Consider the following 15,960-nt stretch of genomic DNA (forward strand, 5'->3'; position numbering starts at 1 on the left):
ATTTGTGTTTCCGAAATTAGCCGATATTTCGATATATCGCGGCTGTCAAGTGTGCAGAAGTGTAAACAAACAGAGAGGAAAAGACTGTGTTTTAAAACGTGAAAATCATGAAAACCGAGGAGGAAAATTGCGATCTGAACGAGAGTTTTGACGAGGCCATGAGGTAAGCAATCTGTTTATCTGATGGAACTGATAATCACTGCATTACTTCACTGCTTCTGCAGCCCTGTAAACTCTGCCGAATCATCAGATTCCGATGAAACTCCACAAAAATCTCGCATTCGCGCGTCAAAGGAGATTTTTGACACGAAATTACTACTCAAGTACATAAAAGAGTGTCCCTGGATGTCGACAGTTGACGAGGATTACTGCAAGAGATTTCTGGAATTGTATCCGGAAATTGGAGTCAGTTGGCAGAGTGTCTATGAGAAAGTGGGTCGCATGAGGCGACAGTACGTGTTGACGAAGAAGTGGCTTCACGAGAATGTGGCGGACATTGACGAGAACGAGATAGAAAGGGGTGAGAAACACATTTCCTGCGCAGATACAGTGAGGACCAAGATATGTTCTTTTATATAAGATATGGAGCAAAGCAAACAATACAACCGATTTCCTCCTTTTATCAGAAGGTCATTTTACCAGTTGAAAAGCATTTACCGCACGTCACTGTTCGTATCAAGGCGGAAATGCGTTAAAATATTTGCAATATTCCTTTCATCATAGCTTCTTCCGCTTCTTCCTTAATGCAATTTAGTGAAATCCAATCAGTGAAATCGATTAGTTTTAAGAGCCAATATTTAATTAAAATTATAATATGTTAAGAAGGAAAAGACTGTGCAAGACTTGCTTCGTAATTATATGAATGTCGGAGTCCTGACCACCCGCTGTATAAATAAATGACTTCACCTTTTGCAGAGGTGAAGCTGCGGTGCCCGCACTATTATGAATTGGACGCAGTGCTGGAAGAGAAGGTGTTCGATGTGAGTAAAGAGGCAGGTGGGGCGAGTGAGATTGCGGTGGAGGAGAATGGCGTGAAAGAGGAACAATTTCCGGCTGGAGTTCCGGACAGGAAGGATGATTTGACAGCAAGAAGGCTGCAATTTGAGAAGCGAAAATTACATTTCGAGAGCATGAAGTTTGAGGAGGAGAAGTCTTTGGAGGCCGAGCGGCTGCAGTTCGAGGGTGATGTACAGCAGAGGGAGATGGAATTGAGGCGCTATGAGATTGAGACGAAGCGAATGCATGTGGAGAGTGTGGGGGAGGTGCAGAGGTTGCGCTTAGCGAAGGAGGAGCGCATCAAGATGCTTCGCATTGAGATGGAGGCGAAAAAAGTGTAGAGAGAGAGCGAAAACACATATGATAGATTAAAGGGGATGGATTGCGAAATATTTGGCTTTAAAATGCAGATTCGCCAGACGTCTGCACAGCATCCAGACAGAAAGTGAAAGCGGATGAAATTTGCCCATGAGCAGAATTCCCATTGAGTGCACAGAAAGTGGGTGAAAACAAGAGCGTGCGAAAGTGAGTCAGTCGTCCTGGCAACGCGTTTGTTTACTCTCCAATTGATTCCCTCACAGTGAAAGTACCAGAGCGAATGGAGATGTCGGTGAGCAGCCTGAAGCCATCAGTGGACGACACTTTCTACGAGTACCTCACGCTCAATCTCTCGAAAGTGCTAAGTGTGTGATTTAGTGCCATCACAGCGGATTATCCCGCTGACTCGCATGTTCTTTCCATTCGATAGACGCCGTGCCCAGAATCACCAATGTCACCTGCGAGAAGCGCTACCCTTGCGAGGCGGGGCAGATCGCGACGTGGGAGCAGCGCCACAACGTCTACTTGCCCGATGACATGAAGCGCTTCTATCTGTCCACGGACGGATTCACGCTTCACTGGAGCTATCAGTATTCGCGTGAGTACTGCATGTGAAATCGATAAGAAGGTGAATTACATGAATTATGTAAAAAAAAAAACTGACGGCATTCGAACGGTTCACAGATATTGTATCTGTCTGAAGAGAAGAGAAATCTCGAAAAGGGATTTTTCTCCCCTTTAATACAAATTCACTGTTTCTTTTCACTCGCTAATTGAGAATTTTGGGGAATTCATAATTTTATTCTTCAACCAGGGTTTATTAGTTTAAATATTATTTCATTGAAATTAATATTAAAAACTCTGATTATAATTGATAAGTTTAATTTGATTGCATGATTTACAAAGTCTAAAAGAATTTTACTGTTTTTTAATTTTATAGATTTTTTTTAAATCATGCAAAAGCTGCCATTTCTTCCTCAATAATAATTAATTTGTGAGAAAATCAAACGATGTTCTGTAATGAAGTCATTCATTACATGAAGCTCCGCTCGAAAGATTGCATCAACTCAAATATCAGTGATTTTGCGCGTATTTTTCAGCGAACGACACGAGGCGCGTTGGTTACATCAACATCCCTCAGATTTGCCATGTGACACTGCTGAGGGAGAAGATTGAGAGTCTCATGAGTGCCCAGAATGCATCGGGAAGTGGGAAAAGTGACATGCCCAATTTGTGCCTTCGCAGCAAAATTTTCGAGTTGAGTAACATTTGCGACATCGCCAAAGTGTGTCTAATCTATGAGAGTCCAGATTTGGCGAATCCCAAGATTTTCCTGCTGGAAGTCGCGGCGCTGAAGTGGACTTTCCTGGCTGAGACATTCACTGAGTATCTGCGGATGACGATTGCACATCTGGGCCTGCCCTATTGGGAGCTGTGCTTCTCCAACTGTGGCCTGCCGTCGTGGACAGAGCAGCTTTTTCTGCTGCTGGCGCCGCACTTGCTGGAGAAAAGCGAACCGCGGCGGAGTAGAGTGTGGCAGAATATGCCCGAGCAACCGCCCTACAACATCTTAGACCCATCAATCTTCCGCACGAAGCCCAAGTGCACGCGTCAGAGTCAGAAAATGCGGCAAAATTGAGTCTTGTCTTAGTGCGAACATGTAACTATATGCAATCTACACTTTGTAACTTGAATAAAATTTAAAGAGCACATAGAGAGTCTTGAGAGTTTCTTCAGATGACAACACCGAGGGCTTTCTGCTACGTCACCTCCCACACTGTGGACTCCATGGAGCGCCGCGCTTTCGTTGGGACTTCCACATGAGCATCGACGCCATCACTGAGGCGACTCAGACGTCTTGCCCAGCTTCCGCGCAGCCCTGTAGAAGATTGCACCGAATTAAGTCAAATGTCCAGATAATTTACATGCGCGCTTCTTACCTAATCCCGTTCGACTGGACGTGTTCTGATCCCTGAGCGCTTGGATGAGGTCCTCGTAGTCGTTGTCCCTGGACTTCTTCAGTCCGTGTTGGTATTTGGCCTCCTTGGCCAGCATCTGCTCGCGCTGCATCTGCGTCCTCACCTCACTGGGTACGTCTGGGATGATGAACTGCATGATGCCCGTGAGGACGAACACGATGTGCTCGAAGATCACGACAAAGGCCAACCGAGCCGCAAACACGTGCCAGTACTGCGGACTGAGTCCGTACGGATCGTGCGGATCTTGCGGTCCATTCCGGTATCCGCGGTACTGGCAGGTGTCCGGATCGGATTCCAGGGCCGTGGCACCCCACTCCTCCTTGTAGTCTGACGTGTTGAAGATGGACAGCGAGTGATCGATGTAGCCAACGAGGTTGTGATGGTCCGAGTAGACGAACTTATACACCATGCGCGGGATAAAGTCCGAAGTGTAGGCAATGACGAAGGCCTGCAAGAGAATATCTGAATTTGCTGCACTTTGAGGTCGATTGGAGTGACTCACATTCGACACAACTGCGGCATAGGTGATGATCTTCAGGATGCCGTACCACGCGCCGATGTCCTCCACTCTCTCTGCCAGTGGTCTGCGGGCCTGGCACACCATCTTGTACGCGTCCAGGCGAATCTCAGCCACGTTGTTCAGCAGGGCGAATAGTGGCGCCAGAGGAAAGGCAGCCACAAACAGTGTCACGAAGCCATACTGAAGAACTGAGTGTAGGAAAATGAGTGAAAATCATCAAATTCAGACCATACCGCTCAGACTTACTCATCTCCAGGTACTCATCGAAGAGCGCTAAGCGGCCGGGATCCTGCAGGTGATAGTCCTGCTCCCAGGACATGTGCAGATGCGTCTCATCCTTGGTCATAGCCTTGTGTTGCCTCTGACGCCACCAATTCCAGAATTTCCTGCGAAAGAGGGAAGTGGAAGAGTCCATTAATAGCTCGCGCCGCATGAAAAATTCATCGGCACCACCCAAGTGTGTCAGAAACGTACGGAAAGAGGTATTCCATGAAGTTGTTCCAGCACTGCTTTCCCACCATTATGATGGCCAATTGGATGCAGAGCTCGCTGAGGCAGCCCGCGGGGTCACAAATGTCCCCCTTGAGGCGCAGGAATTCACTTTTCCGCACCACATCGTCGCCGGGATAGTCGAAGAAGCGGCCCTTGAAGAAGGCAATGTAGATGAGGGAACTGTAGAAGTTCATAAATTCGAAGAAGAAGATCTTGAATGTGTATGAATCCTCGTATTCGGTGGTTGTTCTGGGATTCTCCAAATTGGTCAGGTAGATGGCCAATTTATGGTATATCTGCAAGGTGAATTTAAGTGGGGTGTAAGTGATATATATTAATATGTGCTACGCAGAATGAATATTTGTGAGAGTTAGTATTTTTGTGGGGGATTCGTCACATTCATCACCCGCTGTGGTATCATATTTGCGCCTCAACAAGTCTCTGGAACTCATCGTTGTGCTTGATTGTGATTTTTGATATTTCACTTCAGATTAGATGGCTTAGACATAAGATGATGCGGGGAATAGTGAAAAAATGCAAATTTTAAAGAGAATAATGCAATTCTAATACGAAAACTGGCGATGAATTCAACAATTTCTACACACGGAAGAGGGAAACTGTGAAAATTCTCAAAATTGACTGTAATTCTTGATTGAAAAGCAACTTCAGCAGCCATCTAAATCTTGTGTTTCTGTGGAGGTTTAGCAGAAAAAAATATCCTCTATGGGATGGTTACAATTTTTCAAATGAAAAAATTCATGATTTTCCCACGTTATTGGATAACATGCAGTCATTTGTAAAGTTCAGATATGAATGACTAACTGAATGGGGCTATTTTGGTGGCGAGCAGCAGCGGCTATTCTTGCACCCCTTCTTCGTCATAAATCAATTTTCTCCCACAACTCACCCGCGTGAGTATCATGATGATGACCAAATTGATGAGGGCGGCGGTCATAGTGGTGAAAATTTTGGCGTGGGTGCGCAAGAAGCTCCCTCCGCCGCTGTATATCACCGCCACCAACGAAATGCGATAGATTATCGTGCCGAGCACGGCGCACAGGACGATTGACACCATGAACAGCACGGCACTTCCGGTGATGATGAAGCGCAGAGCGCGCGTGGTGGTTGGCATGTAGGGCTCCTTTTCGCGCGTCACGGGATTCGTGCGGAATGTTTTCACAGACGCCTCGAATTCCGGTCGATTCTCCTCGTCGTTCTCCGTGTCCTGCAAGTCCCACTCCCAGATTATCACCGACTGCTTTCGCTTCCACATTTCCAGGAAGGTCGTGGCTGCAAGGGAGAAGACAGTTAGGCTACATTCGGCCTCTCCTGACGTGTACGGGCGCTCACCCCAAAAGGACATGAAGATGGCGAAAAAGACTGTGGCCGGATTGTCGAACAGGTACGTCATGCGCGCAAAGAGGCACGACTCAGACAGGTGCTGATAGCTGCAGGCCTTGTCGCACAGCGGACAGAGAGTGATGTTCCCGGCGCCATTGAGATCACAGATTTCCTTGCTGGGCGTATTGTACTCTGAATTCATGGACGCCAGTCCATATAGGAAACAGAGAGTGCCAACGACGGCGGGATAGACCAGCATCTCAGTGTAGAAGCCCAGCCAGCAGAAGTACAGCGCAATCTTATCCCCGAAGTACTTTCGCACGAGACACAGAGGTTGTCGCTTGTACCACTTTCCGGGACGCGCCCACTCCAGATACAGCAGCCGGCGATCGAAGATGACTCCGCTGGAGTGGGGCTTGTCATAGCGGCCCTCGTGAAGAGGGAAGCACGCCAAGTATGTGCCGTCGTTCAGAAGGCGACGAATGCCCATCTGGAATAAGTGCAGAGCCGTTATTCATATTGCAACGAGTTCACAATTCAGCAATTATCGTAGACACGAGAGACAAAGTGGAACTAGTCAATTTGAATAGAAGGTCAGAAAAGTCATTATTTCCTCATTAGATTGCATATTTACATTTACTGCACCAATCAATCAATAATTGCAAGGAGTTATTGTGAATCTGTTGGGCTCTTCAACAGTGTGTCACACTTTCTCTAAAATTGGAAAGATATTTCAGTTATTATTTATTCCCTTTTGTCATTATGCATTAGGTTTCCTCGCGCGCTGTTGATCGATTTCATGCATATAAATATTTCAGAGGGAATTTTAATTGAGAACAGATGTTTGGATATCACGTTGATCGCTGCGAGGGTGGCAGAAACAATTAGAGGAGGAAAGCGTAGTGTACAGAAAAAATGTGGGAGACTGGCTAATGATAGAATGTCTCCCTTTTCAATATTTTATCACTTGGGGGTGGGTGTCTTACCTTTTCTGTGTCATCATAACGTGTTCTCATGAGAATTTGCATCACTATTGCACTCCTTTGTGCACTAGTGTATGTTGTGGCGCGATCCTTAACGATAAATCTGCAAGAAAGCAAAACTATATCTTCTTTCGCTGCCTTGAGATATTCAGAAGATGCCTTACTGTTCTTCCGGAGTTCCTCCGGCCGTGGCATCGTAGAATGAGGGCTCCTTGTCGATCAGCGAGTAATCGTACTCCATTAGCTCCCTAAACTTCTGTAGATACTTTCGCCACCACGTGGGCTTCTTGTTCGCCGCCCGATCCTCGTCCCACGCCTTCACACTGATGGTGATGAAGCGCTTCACTGGCAGTTTGAGATTCATGACTTCGGCATAACGAGACTCCGTGCGCCATGGGATGTGCACCTTGAGGAAATATGTCTTCTCATCGAAGGCCTGGCTCTTGTCCTCCAACTCAAGTTCTAGGCCCTCCTTGATGAGATTCTCCTGGAAGACGCGTCTCTGCTCCCGTCGGCGCGCTTCGAGCTCTGTCATCACACCCTCGCTCTCCTCCTCGTAGCACAGCACCATGTCGATCTTCCTGCGGCCGTCGCGGAACATGAGGGACTCCGGATCGAGGCCCTGAGGGGGGAAAATGAGAATAAGTATATATCAAACGTTCTGATCAGAGCTGGCATTCATATGGATTAACTTGACTTACATCCTTGTTTTGCTTACTGGACCGCCTTGTATCAGTCTGGTCACCTCCTTTGCTATTCTGTTGCGTGACTTTGGCAGCTCCTTCGTGTTGGTGGGTCGCGTTATTGTTGCCATTCACGTGATTCTCCGCCATAGAGTCATTCATTGATGGGAACTGAATGTGTCCCAGAGATCTCCGCCTCTGCTCGCTCACCTCATTCACAATTACACTCGTTCGCTGGCTATAGTCGGAGCCCATGCCATCGGCGGGCTCCATTGGCGTGCCCGGGATGTTCTCCAGGTTGACGCGCGGCCCGAAAGCGTCACTAAAATCGACTCTGAATTAAGATACAATCACGCTTGATGGACACATATGATCGATTTGCATCTGGTGCACCAATAAATACGTGTTTCGTGTGCAATTCACACCTAATGACTGAATAGGAGGTGCGAACGTTGAATACAAGTGCTGGTGTATGCATTTGTCACTTAACTCTCGCGGGTCGCAGGTGTTGCTCCATTCCACAATACTGCAGGTGCCATTTTCCGCTAAACTACTTCCCTTTAAATCAATTTCTCTGCATTATTTAAATGCCTTGCATTGCAACTGCTCCCCTTGCGTTATATGCAATATATAGGACAATTGCAACACTGCAAATCTGACGAAATTATGCATTTTTTATCGTAAGAGAAGAGAGAAAGAAATGTGGATTGAACAAAATCGACACGTGATTTCATTAAAATTCTCAATGACATCATTATCTTTATTGGGCCAAAAATACACCCTCACGAAGAGAGCATTAAAGCCTGATTCAATTTAGATGTGCTTCTTTCACAATGGAACAGACTTTATCATTTGTTCATGCCAGAAAGAGAGAGAGAGAGAGAATCTGTGCACTTTCCCACATTAATAAAAAGTGGAAAAAATCATCTACATATATCAATGACAATGAATAATTAATTTTTTTTTAGGATCAGAATTCAGGACTTCGTATTAATCTGAACTGAGTTGAAAAATATATTTTCCGCCGCTTCACAAATTGAAAGAAAAGTTTACGTGTATCTAATTAGTGCTCGAAGTGGGAAAAAGTTATGTTGGATGCTAATTAATTCCCATGCTTCATTTAAGTGAAAATTTGTAAATTCACGCATACAAAATGTGCTGTGTTAAGTTGCTGGACAAAATGTGTTTTCCTTGATTTTGCCAAGTGGCGCTAAGTCACGAAATGTTTGAAAGGCACAATTGAAATGTATTTCTGAAGGTGTTGATGTTTGAGAAAATGCTCCCAAAAAATCACACGGAACTCTTGATTAAACTGGATTTATCGTCTTTTAAAATTTCATTTCATGGAACAATCTTCTTCAATATCTTATTTTAAAACATATTTTGCACCTTCTTTTTAGCATTTCTTTAAATATCCTCAAAAGAAATCATTATGTTTCCCTCTTTTTATGTTGTTAAAAATAAATCTGCTGAAATCTAATCAAGTTTACCTATCATAGTTTAGTGTACTAAACTTGCTACAAAATTAGAAAAATGATTAAAACCGCATATCTTCTTCACTTCTGTTGAGAATTATCCTGGAAAAGTGCGCACTTGTGCACTCATACCACAAAGAATACATTTCTTGAAGATAACATGGGAGTCTTGTGGGTTGACGAACCTCTTCTCGAAGGGTGCATCGATGTTCAACTGACTGAGCATCGAGCGCTGCTGTTGATTGCTCAGTGGCCAGTCATCGGCGGGCGTCTTTGTCAGAGGAGACTCCACGATGTCGTCCAGATCGCGATTGCGGTGCTCCTCGTGCCACGAGCGCTTCAGAGATCGTCCGCAGTCTTGCCTCACGCCGCTCTCCAACAGCGCCATGTGCCGGATGTTGTCAGAGCTGTGGCGCAGAAAGGGAAAGGGATCACATTGTGATCTCTCACCGCCGCCACTCCGCGGAACAGTCAGAGCCGAGTCCTGGCTATATCTTCGCTGCTGCGGCGCCTCCACGAGATTAGGAATCTCTATCCTCATACACTTCACTTGCTCACTCACACTCTGCACCTCGCGATTCACATCATCGTCAACCTGCTCCTGCCTCGCCTGTCCACCCTCTTCGCGGGACATCAACGCACAGACACTCTTGGCACTTGGGCGAGAGACTCACAGGAGCGACACACACTTGTTCCCGACACTCAACCAGCTAGGCTCGATTGAACACATCCGGTCGCGACGACATCACACTTGCAACTAACCTGGGAAATTTCCCCGAAAGCTCAATTTATGATTCAATGTTCAACACACAATCGGCTTTTATTGATTTTATCGGCGGCAACTTGGAGTACATGTGCGTTGTCATAGAAAAGAATCGTTCGTTTCTTGCCGGAAAGGATGCACAAATCACAACAACCACACTAAAGGTGTCTGTGAAGCATTTCCACTTCGTTAAGTGTTCGCTGTATTGCACAATTTTCTTTCCAACTGTGAAGAAGGACGATGTAATTTATATGAAGTCCCTAGCTTAACTGAAAGGAATGTTGGGAAAATGGTTTTTAACGCCTTTTCTGCTCAATCCCTTGTGAATGGTAAATTTTCCCGGTGGAAAACAAGATTTTAAGTAACCTTTCCCATTCAATAAGGCACACGATAAAGACCATTCTCACCACTGAATTAATAAGAACGGAATAGTGGCGGCAAGAGACTTTGTGAAAGTGCCTCATTACTGCTCATTTTGTCTCCCTGACTTTTGAACTTTATGTGGGACAAATGTGGTGCATACAACGTGATGTGGGGGGTTAATGGTGAGGCCAGAAGCACTGACTCCTGTGCCGTCTGGGGAGGGAACTTTTCAATTTGGTAAGCAACTAATCATTTAATAATTGATTAGTGACCAAGAAATGGGAGTCACACACATCTTCACGCTGGATTTCAATGTGATATGTTTCGTTTATTACAATGTGAATTCTTTTGGAAGACACATTCATAGTCAGTTTTTTTTTTTCTCATCTGTGTTGGTTTTATTTTTTCACCCAAGTAGACTTTGTGAGGTGGAAAAAGTTTATGTTCGAGCATAAGTGAATAGTTCGTGTTGGTTTGTTTCTCGGTGGCGTCATGTTAAAGCTCTTCTCGCCCCCTCAATTATGTATAGTGCATGAAGCTTCGCGCCATGACAACACGTGTGACATAACAAAACTCGAGAGAAAAATTGCCCTCCGACAATGCAAGGATTTTAAAATGTCACTTCCCACTCGTCGTGTTACACATTTAGTATATTTCATGTTTATTCACACATTGACTCTTTACATCAAGTATAATTATAATTTCCTCCTGTTAAAACTTCTCTTTCAATTCAATATATTTCAATTTTAATTAATCAACTAATTTTAATTTTTTGCTAAATACAAAAAATTAGGCCTTGTCATTTTCTTATTATCTTTTCATAAAGTCAAATCCCTAAATTTGTTTTCTAATTCTTTTTTTCTAATCTTTGATTCTTTTTTCTCTAAATAATTGCAAATGTCCAATTTTTCAACTAATCTCGTTTCTCTGAAAATCTGACTCAAGCCAAAAAATCCACTCTTTTGTTAATCTTCAAAAAACTTTTAAAATTAATGATTTTTTTCCAATTTTACTATTTTAGCCATTGTACATAAATTTTATGTTCCAGAATTATTAGTTATACATGTATTATGGGAAAGAGAATTACAGGCGTTGGGAGTTTTCCACAATGTGCTTTTCATCAGTTTTTGTCTTGATTGGGGTCAAATGTTTTCACTACACAGAGAACTGTTTCATTTAATATATTTATTTGATTATGTATAGTGATAGTTAAGGTTTCATTTTGAGCACCTTAGTTAACTTGACACATTAATATTACTGTTTATTGTTGCTGAATCAAATCTGCAGAATTGATTCATTCGCAACTTTAGCTTTGGAGCTGATTTTTATTATCTAATCATCATAAACTTTCAGTTTCATAGTAGCGCGCCTTTTAAATACAATTTTCAATGCTTCACAAAAATATGTCTCAAATAAATTAGAGCATGTGAGTATTTTTGGTGGCGTTAAATTTTCGAAAAATACTCTTTTCTTGGTATATTTTTAGCGTTAAAAATAATTGTATATTTTTATGTACGCTATATTCTATTAGGAATTAAATTGTGCTCTATTTTTCTTTTCTTTTTTATCCCAATTAAAATTATCCAAAAATTTATGCAATCTGTCTTCTCTCCTCAAAATTGTCTTACATTTACGATTATATAGTTTTTTTTCATATTCCCATTAAGACACCTATTTTTACTTTGAATATATATTGATGCTAATTTCATTTCCGTGCTATCATTTTGAAAAAAATAATCTCCTGAACTGAATAATCTTTTAAAGACTGCTGAATGAATTATTTACGTTTCGTGGGAGAAAGTTTCGATTTCAACACATGCTAATGAACTTAAAACAACCATTAAAGGATTCCTTTAGTGAATTTCAAATAAAGCTGTCGTACGCTTTTCGATCCAAACACCATTGATAATTCATTCCCCAAATGTGTCCTCGAAAACTGACCGAAGCGTGTTTTGGTCAATGGAATCTCATGAGATCCAAAAAATCGGCTTACAACTTGATCGAAAAGTCATGTGTGTATACTTATAAATCTGTCCCGAAGGGTGGCTAAAAGTGGGCATGGCGATAAGAAGTCAATTTTGAAGATTAGGGAAAGATTCTCCGATTTGTTAACTTTATCAGAATCAAACAAAAAATTTGATAATCAGCTTTCAAAGAACTGTAATAAAATGTATACGCTTCTGTTGTCAATTTCACAATATTTACCATGCAAAATATATCATACACTGTCTTCCAAAATCATAGATGAAAGATTGATGTGTTTTTGTAGATGAAACTCTGGATGTCCTCAATTTTCCATAGGATTCCTGTTAAATTTTCATTTAATTTCTGTTATAAATTAAATTGTCCTATTCCTTTCTGTACCAGCCGATGAGAATAAAAAGTCTGTTGTATATTTTGCCAATGGAAATTTTTCAATCAAATTCTGATTAGTCTTACGTAAGTACTTAATCTATTTTTACTATTAAATTGCTTCTTGTACACTGTTATTTCGAAATCGATTGTTACAGAAAGTTCGTAGAAATGAGTTTTGAACTTTTTCCAAAAGTTTTTTTTTTTTTTTCAAATTATCCATTGAAGATTAGGCAAAAAAAACTTGGCAAAAATAAAACTTCACTGGAGATGCAGACGCTAGAAATACAATTGGAAGTTTAACCATGAAAATAAGTTTAGAACATAAGAATGAACTATTAAAACATTGTAGAATCTATTCTATAACTCTATAATTATGTAATTTCTGCTATTCTGTCACATTTACACGAATAGGTTCTTTAAACTTCCTATAGTTCTTAGTTTACATTGATGTGTTTAACGGCCAGTTGTTAGTTCAATTTAAAACGTAAAGTTTTTATCTAAAATTCACTGTAAAGCTACATCACAATGCAACGATATAATCCAAGTGGACGCCTGAATCACTGAAAAGTTCTGTAAAGCATTCTTTATGCCTGCTAATTTCTAATCATATGCTAATAACCATTTCTAAATGTCTACTTATATTTTATAACGTTCATATGTTCATCGTTATATGTAGATTTATTAAGTTTAAAGCGCCTTTGATTCTAAAATGTTTGAATTCAATGATTTACAACTAGAAATTCGGCAACTGCTTTGCTTACCTGATGCATGATAGAGATTTTGAGAGACAAGTGGAACTATGATTAATTTTTTAGTAGCCTAATTTATCATATTTCATCGAGTGGCATGATGTCGATTTTGCAGAAATTTTATTGATGTTCAGCAGACTAATTTAATTAATTCACAGACTGACAGCAGAGCTTGCATTAATATGTACAGTTTTTGCAGAGCTTTTATTGGTGGCAGTGTAGTATTTCAATTCCTAGAGGCTTTCTATATGGTAGTTCGATATTTTGTATTGTTAGGCCTATACTTCAGACACACAGTATTGTATGTACAGGTATTAAGATTGTTAATTCATGACTGTGTTGGCTAAAATTCATATTTATTTCTCTGTGTGAATTATGGTAATGAAAATTATGAGCAATTTCGATATTTTACATTGCCTTTGGCAGACCTTTTATTACTTGCATACACTTCAATTATAATCACATATGTACAATATGTTATAATCTCTTTCTATTGCATAATATAATATCTATTTCGTCCTGTTATTATTCTAGATTTGGTTCTAGAACAATTTGGGGATTGTATTGTGCATTCTTCGGCTAATATTGTTCAATATGGTTCAATACTTGTATCTAAGTTACTAATCTATGATAAGCTAAGTGTCTACTACGTCCACTGGAGACTGAGAGGATCAAATCAAAAATATCTTCGCATTGTGAGTCGCCTTCAGGTATTGTTATCTCAATGTAATTGTATATATTACTATTATATTACGCACAAAATTAATCAAGCATGACAAAGTTATTGGTTTATTGAATTGTATCATTATCATTTCATCTGATTTGGAAGACCGTTTTTGGTTTTTTATTTATTTTTGATGGTTTGAAAAAGAATTGTATTCTTTCTTTACCTATTTTCTTGTTTGATTCTGATGAAATTAACCTTGTCCGAAGAATCTCAGGAATTTAATAAAACTGTAAATAAGAAGAACTATGAATTCTCATTTCTCTTATAATTGCTGCATTACATTTAGTGACATTTACACGCACCACACGCACAAACAACACAGTTTACGTGATTAAATATGTACCTGTAATTCTCTTTTTTTTAAATCTGTGGTTTTTTTTTTAATCTGTGGTTCTTTGTTAGGAGTGGGAAATTAATTCACTGAATGGGTTTTCAAAGAGTTTTTCTATTGGTTATGAACCGAAAAATGGTTTTGCGTGGATAATACTTGAGGCCCAAGATGACAAAAGATTTTGATTTTCATACTGTGCTCTCTTGTCCGGGCACTCCTTCGCACTCATCGGATGCATTAGAGGATGAGCTCTTGTCCTGTTTCGGACTGTGACCACAGCTTGCTGTTCGCACCAGATTCTGATGATGCTCCCTCTCAATTTCAACTCTCTGCGTCCTCTCGCTCGGTTCCTGCTGTGGTCGACGCTGCCCCACGACGATGATTTGATCACAATTGGACTGGGAAGTTATATTCTTGGTCTTCACTAAGGGTGGGTTCTTTGTGGTGAAGGAAAACGCCATTCCTCGCTTCAGCGTGGCTCTGCAGATGGAAGGCGATTAGCATGTCAAAGGCGCGGCGACGTGCCTCGAGAGGCCTTACCTGGTGGGTGAGGGCGGTGGGTAGGAGATGCCCCGATTGCTCGGGGAGAGGAAGCTTCCGTGGACGGAAGACGTCCCTGGCACCAGGAGTGTGTTGCTGTGACTATGACTGACGAAGCTGGAGTACAAGTCCGGCATACTCTGACCCTTGTTGTCGCTCTGCTTTACCTCAAACAACACCGGACTGTTTGCTTTGGAGCGCTTCTTTGGCAGATTCAGCAGTTTAGGCTTCGCCCCGGTGAAATTCAGGGCCCCTTCGTCGCTGGACATGGAATTCGCACGCTCAATGTCCACAGAGACAGCTCTCAATTCACTCAACTCCATGGAGCCGCTGGAAGGGGCAGTAATTTGATGTGATGTTCCATGCGAATCATCCCCCCGCCAAAGCATATAAATACCTTTGACTGCTCCCTGCTGATTTTGGTGAATTTTTAACACTCTGCGCATTGCTCGCACTACTCTTCCCATCATTGCAGCTCTTCTGGCCCTGCTTCAGTCGCGTGTACAGTTGACGAGCTTTCTCGAGAGCCTCATACCAACTCTGCGACGCCGAAACGAACAGAGAGAGAGAGAGTGTGAATGAATGGAAATGAACACCACCTACAGTGATCCACCCCCACAGTATAAAGAGATTATTTCGCAGGCCTATTAATGGGAATTTGATTATGAGCCCTGGGGAAAAAAGTTTCTACCTTTGCCTCGGAACACTGGAGTGAAAAAGCGGTGGACACCAAATTGAATTCATTCAGGTACACACAATACACCGTCTCGTCCCGCAGCATTGTTTTCAGTCTATCTGTGAAGAATGGCGTTCGACAGACCTGAAGCCAGAGGAAAAAAAAAACCATTGAGTGATGAAATACTAAATCTGTCTAGATTTAGAATTGACGTTCGTCAGCAAGTGCTCGGGTGTCTCAATATTGCCGTGTCTTTCATCTACGAGCAAAACATGTGACTGGACGGAGCTATTAATTAGCATTTGTGCATGTAAATTTGCCTATTAGGGTCTTGCAAGGAAGTAAATGGGCTGAAATCTTCATTTGGTAATAGTTATTCAATGCTTGCACTCAGCTTACAATCAACTTCCTTCACTCTCTCCCTCTGTAATTTGGTAATTCTACCTCTCAATATGTTCTATGTAATCTCAATTTGGTAATTCAATTCAAACTAACACTGAATGTGAAATATGGCCATCATTAATTAGACCAAAGTCCAGAAATTCAAATAGACTATTATCTGCTTAAGTTTTCATACCTAATTGATGAGCAGTGGCAAATACATATGATGCCTTCTGGACGCCTCGTGAATCAATGCGTCAGAGGAGTCAACTAATTATGAAATGCCTC

General features: G+C 41.8%; 3 protein-coding genes across 3 annotated transcripts; 2 read left to right on the forward strand and 1 right to left on the reverse strand.

The window, feature by feature from the left end:
- The first annotated feature begins 43 nt into the window (after nt 1–43).
- Nucleotides 44–1,802, forward strand: LOC132255498 (uncharacterized). Its single transcript, XM_059751564.1, has 3 exons — nt 44–163; nt 225–520; nt 916–1,802. The coding sequence occupies exons 1-3, from the start codon at nt 108–110 to the stop codon at nt 1,335–1,337; spliced, it is 774 nt and encodes a 257-aa protein (XP_059607547.1). The 5' UTR covers nt 44–107; the 3' UTR covers nt 1,338–1,802.
- LOC132256061 (tubulin polyglutamylase complex subunit 2) lies at nt 1,601–3,032 on the forward strand. Its single transcript, XM_059752243.1, has 3 exons — nt 1,601–1,679; nt 1,745–1,912; nt 2,415–3,032. The coding sequence occupies exons 1-3, from the start codon at nt 1,601–1,603 to the stop codon at nt 2,951–2,953; spliced, it is 786 nt and encodes a 261-aa protein (XP_059608226.1). The 3' UTR covers nt 2,954–3,032.
- On the reverse strand, nt 2,957–9,421 carry LOC132256062 (anoctamin-4). The gene is made up of 11 exons (XM_059752244.1): nt 8,973–9,421; nt 7,331–7,634; nt 6,794–7,251; nt 6,633–6,732; nt 5,656–6,136; nt 5,213–5,595; nt 4,288–4,601; nt 4,060–4,199; nt 3,796–4,001; nt 3,255–3,741; nt 2,957–3,193 (listed from the first exon to the last, which is right to left on the reverse strand). The coding sequence occupies exons 1-11, from the start codon at nt 9,419–9,421 to the stop codon at nt 3,075–3,077; spliced, it is 3,441 nt and encodes a 1,146-aa protein (XP_059608227.1). The 3' UTR covers nt 2,957–3,074.
- Between the last annotated feature and the right edge of the window lie 6,539 nt (nt 9,422–15,960).

The sequence above is a fragment of the Phlebotomus argentipes genome, unplaced genomic scaffold, assembly GCF_947086385.1.
Source record: "Phlebotomus argentipes unplaced genomic scaffold, Phlebotomus argentipes genome assembly contig_5, whole genome shotgun sequence".
Taxonomy (NCBI): domain Eukaryota; kingdom Metazoa; phylum Arthropoda; class Insecta; order Diptera; family Psychodidae; genus Phlebotomus; species Phlebotomus argentipes.

Excerpts from the sequence above, each read along its gene's own strand:
- LOC132255498 (XM_059751564.1), top strand. The coding sequence starts at position 108 with ATGAAAACCGAGGAGGAAAATTGCGATCTGAACGAGAGTTTTGACGAG. Across the intron at positions 164-224 it reads AGTTTTGACGAGGCCATGAG|CCCTGTAAACTCTGCCGAAT; the intron begins GTAAGCAATCTG and ends CTGCTTCTGCAG. Across the intron at positions 521-915 it reads CGAGAACGAGATAGAAAGGG|AGGTGAAGCTGCGGTGCCCG; the intron begins GTGAGAAACACA and ends CACCTTTTGCAG.
- LOC132256061 (XM_059752243.1), top strand. The coding sequence starts at position 1,601 with ATGTCGGTGAGCAGCCTGAAGCCATCAGTGGACGACACTTTCTACGAG. Across the intron at positions 1,680-1,744 it reads CAATCTCTCGAAAGTGCTAA|ACGCCGTGCCCAGAATCACC; the intron begins GTGTGTGATTTA and ends TCCATTCGATAG. Across the intron at positions 1,913-2,414 it reads CTGGAGCTATCAGTATTCGC|CGAACGACACGAGGCGCGTT; the intron begins GTGAGTACTGCA and ends CGTATTTTTCAG.
- LOC132256062 (XM_059752244.1), bottom strand. The coding sequence starts at position 9,421 with ATGTCCCGCGAAGAGGGTGGACAGGCGAGGCAGGAGCAGGTTGACGAT. Across the intron at positions 7,252-7,330 it reads CCAGTAAGCAAAACAAGGAT|GGCCTCGATCCGGAGTCCCT; the intron begins GTAAGTCAAGTT and ends TTCCCCCCTCAG. Across the intron at positions 3,194-3,254 it reads GTCCAGTCGAACGGGATTAG|GGCTGCGCGGAAGCTGGGCA; the intron begins GTAAGAAGCGCG and ends AATCTTCTACAG.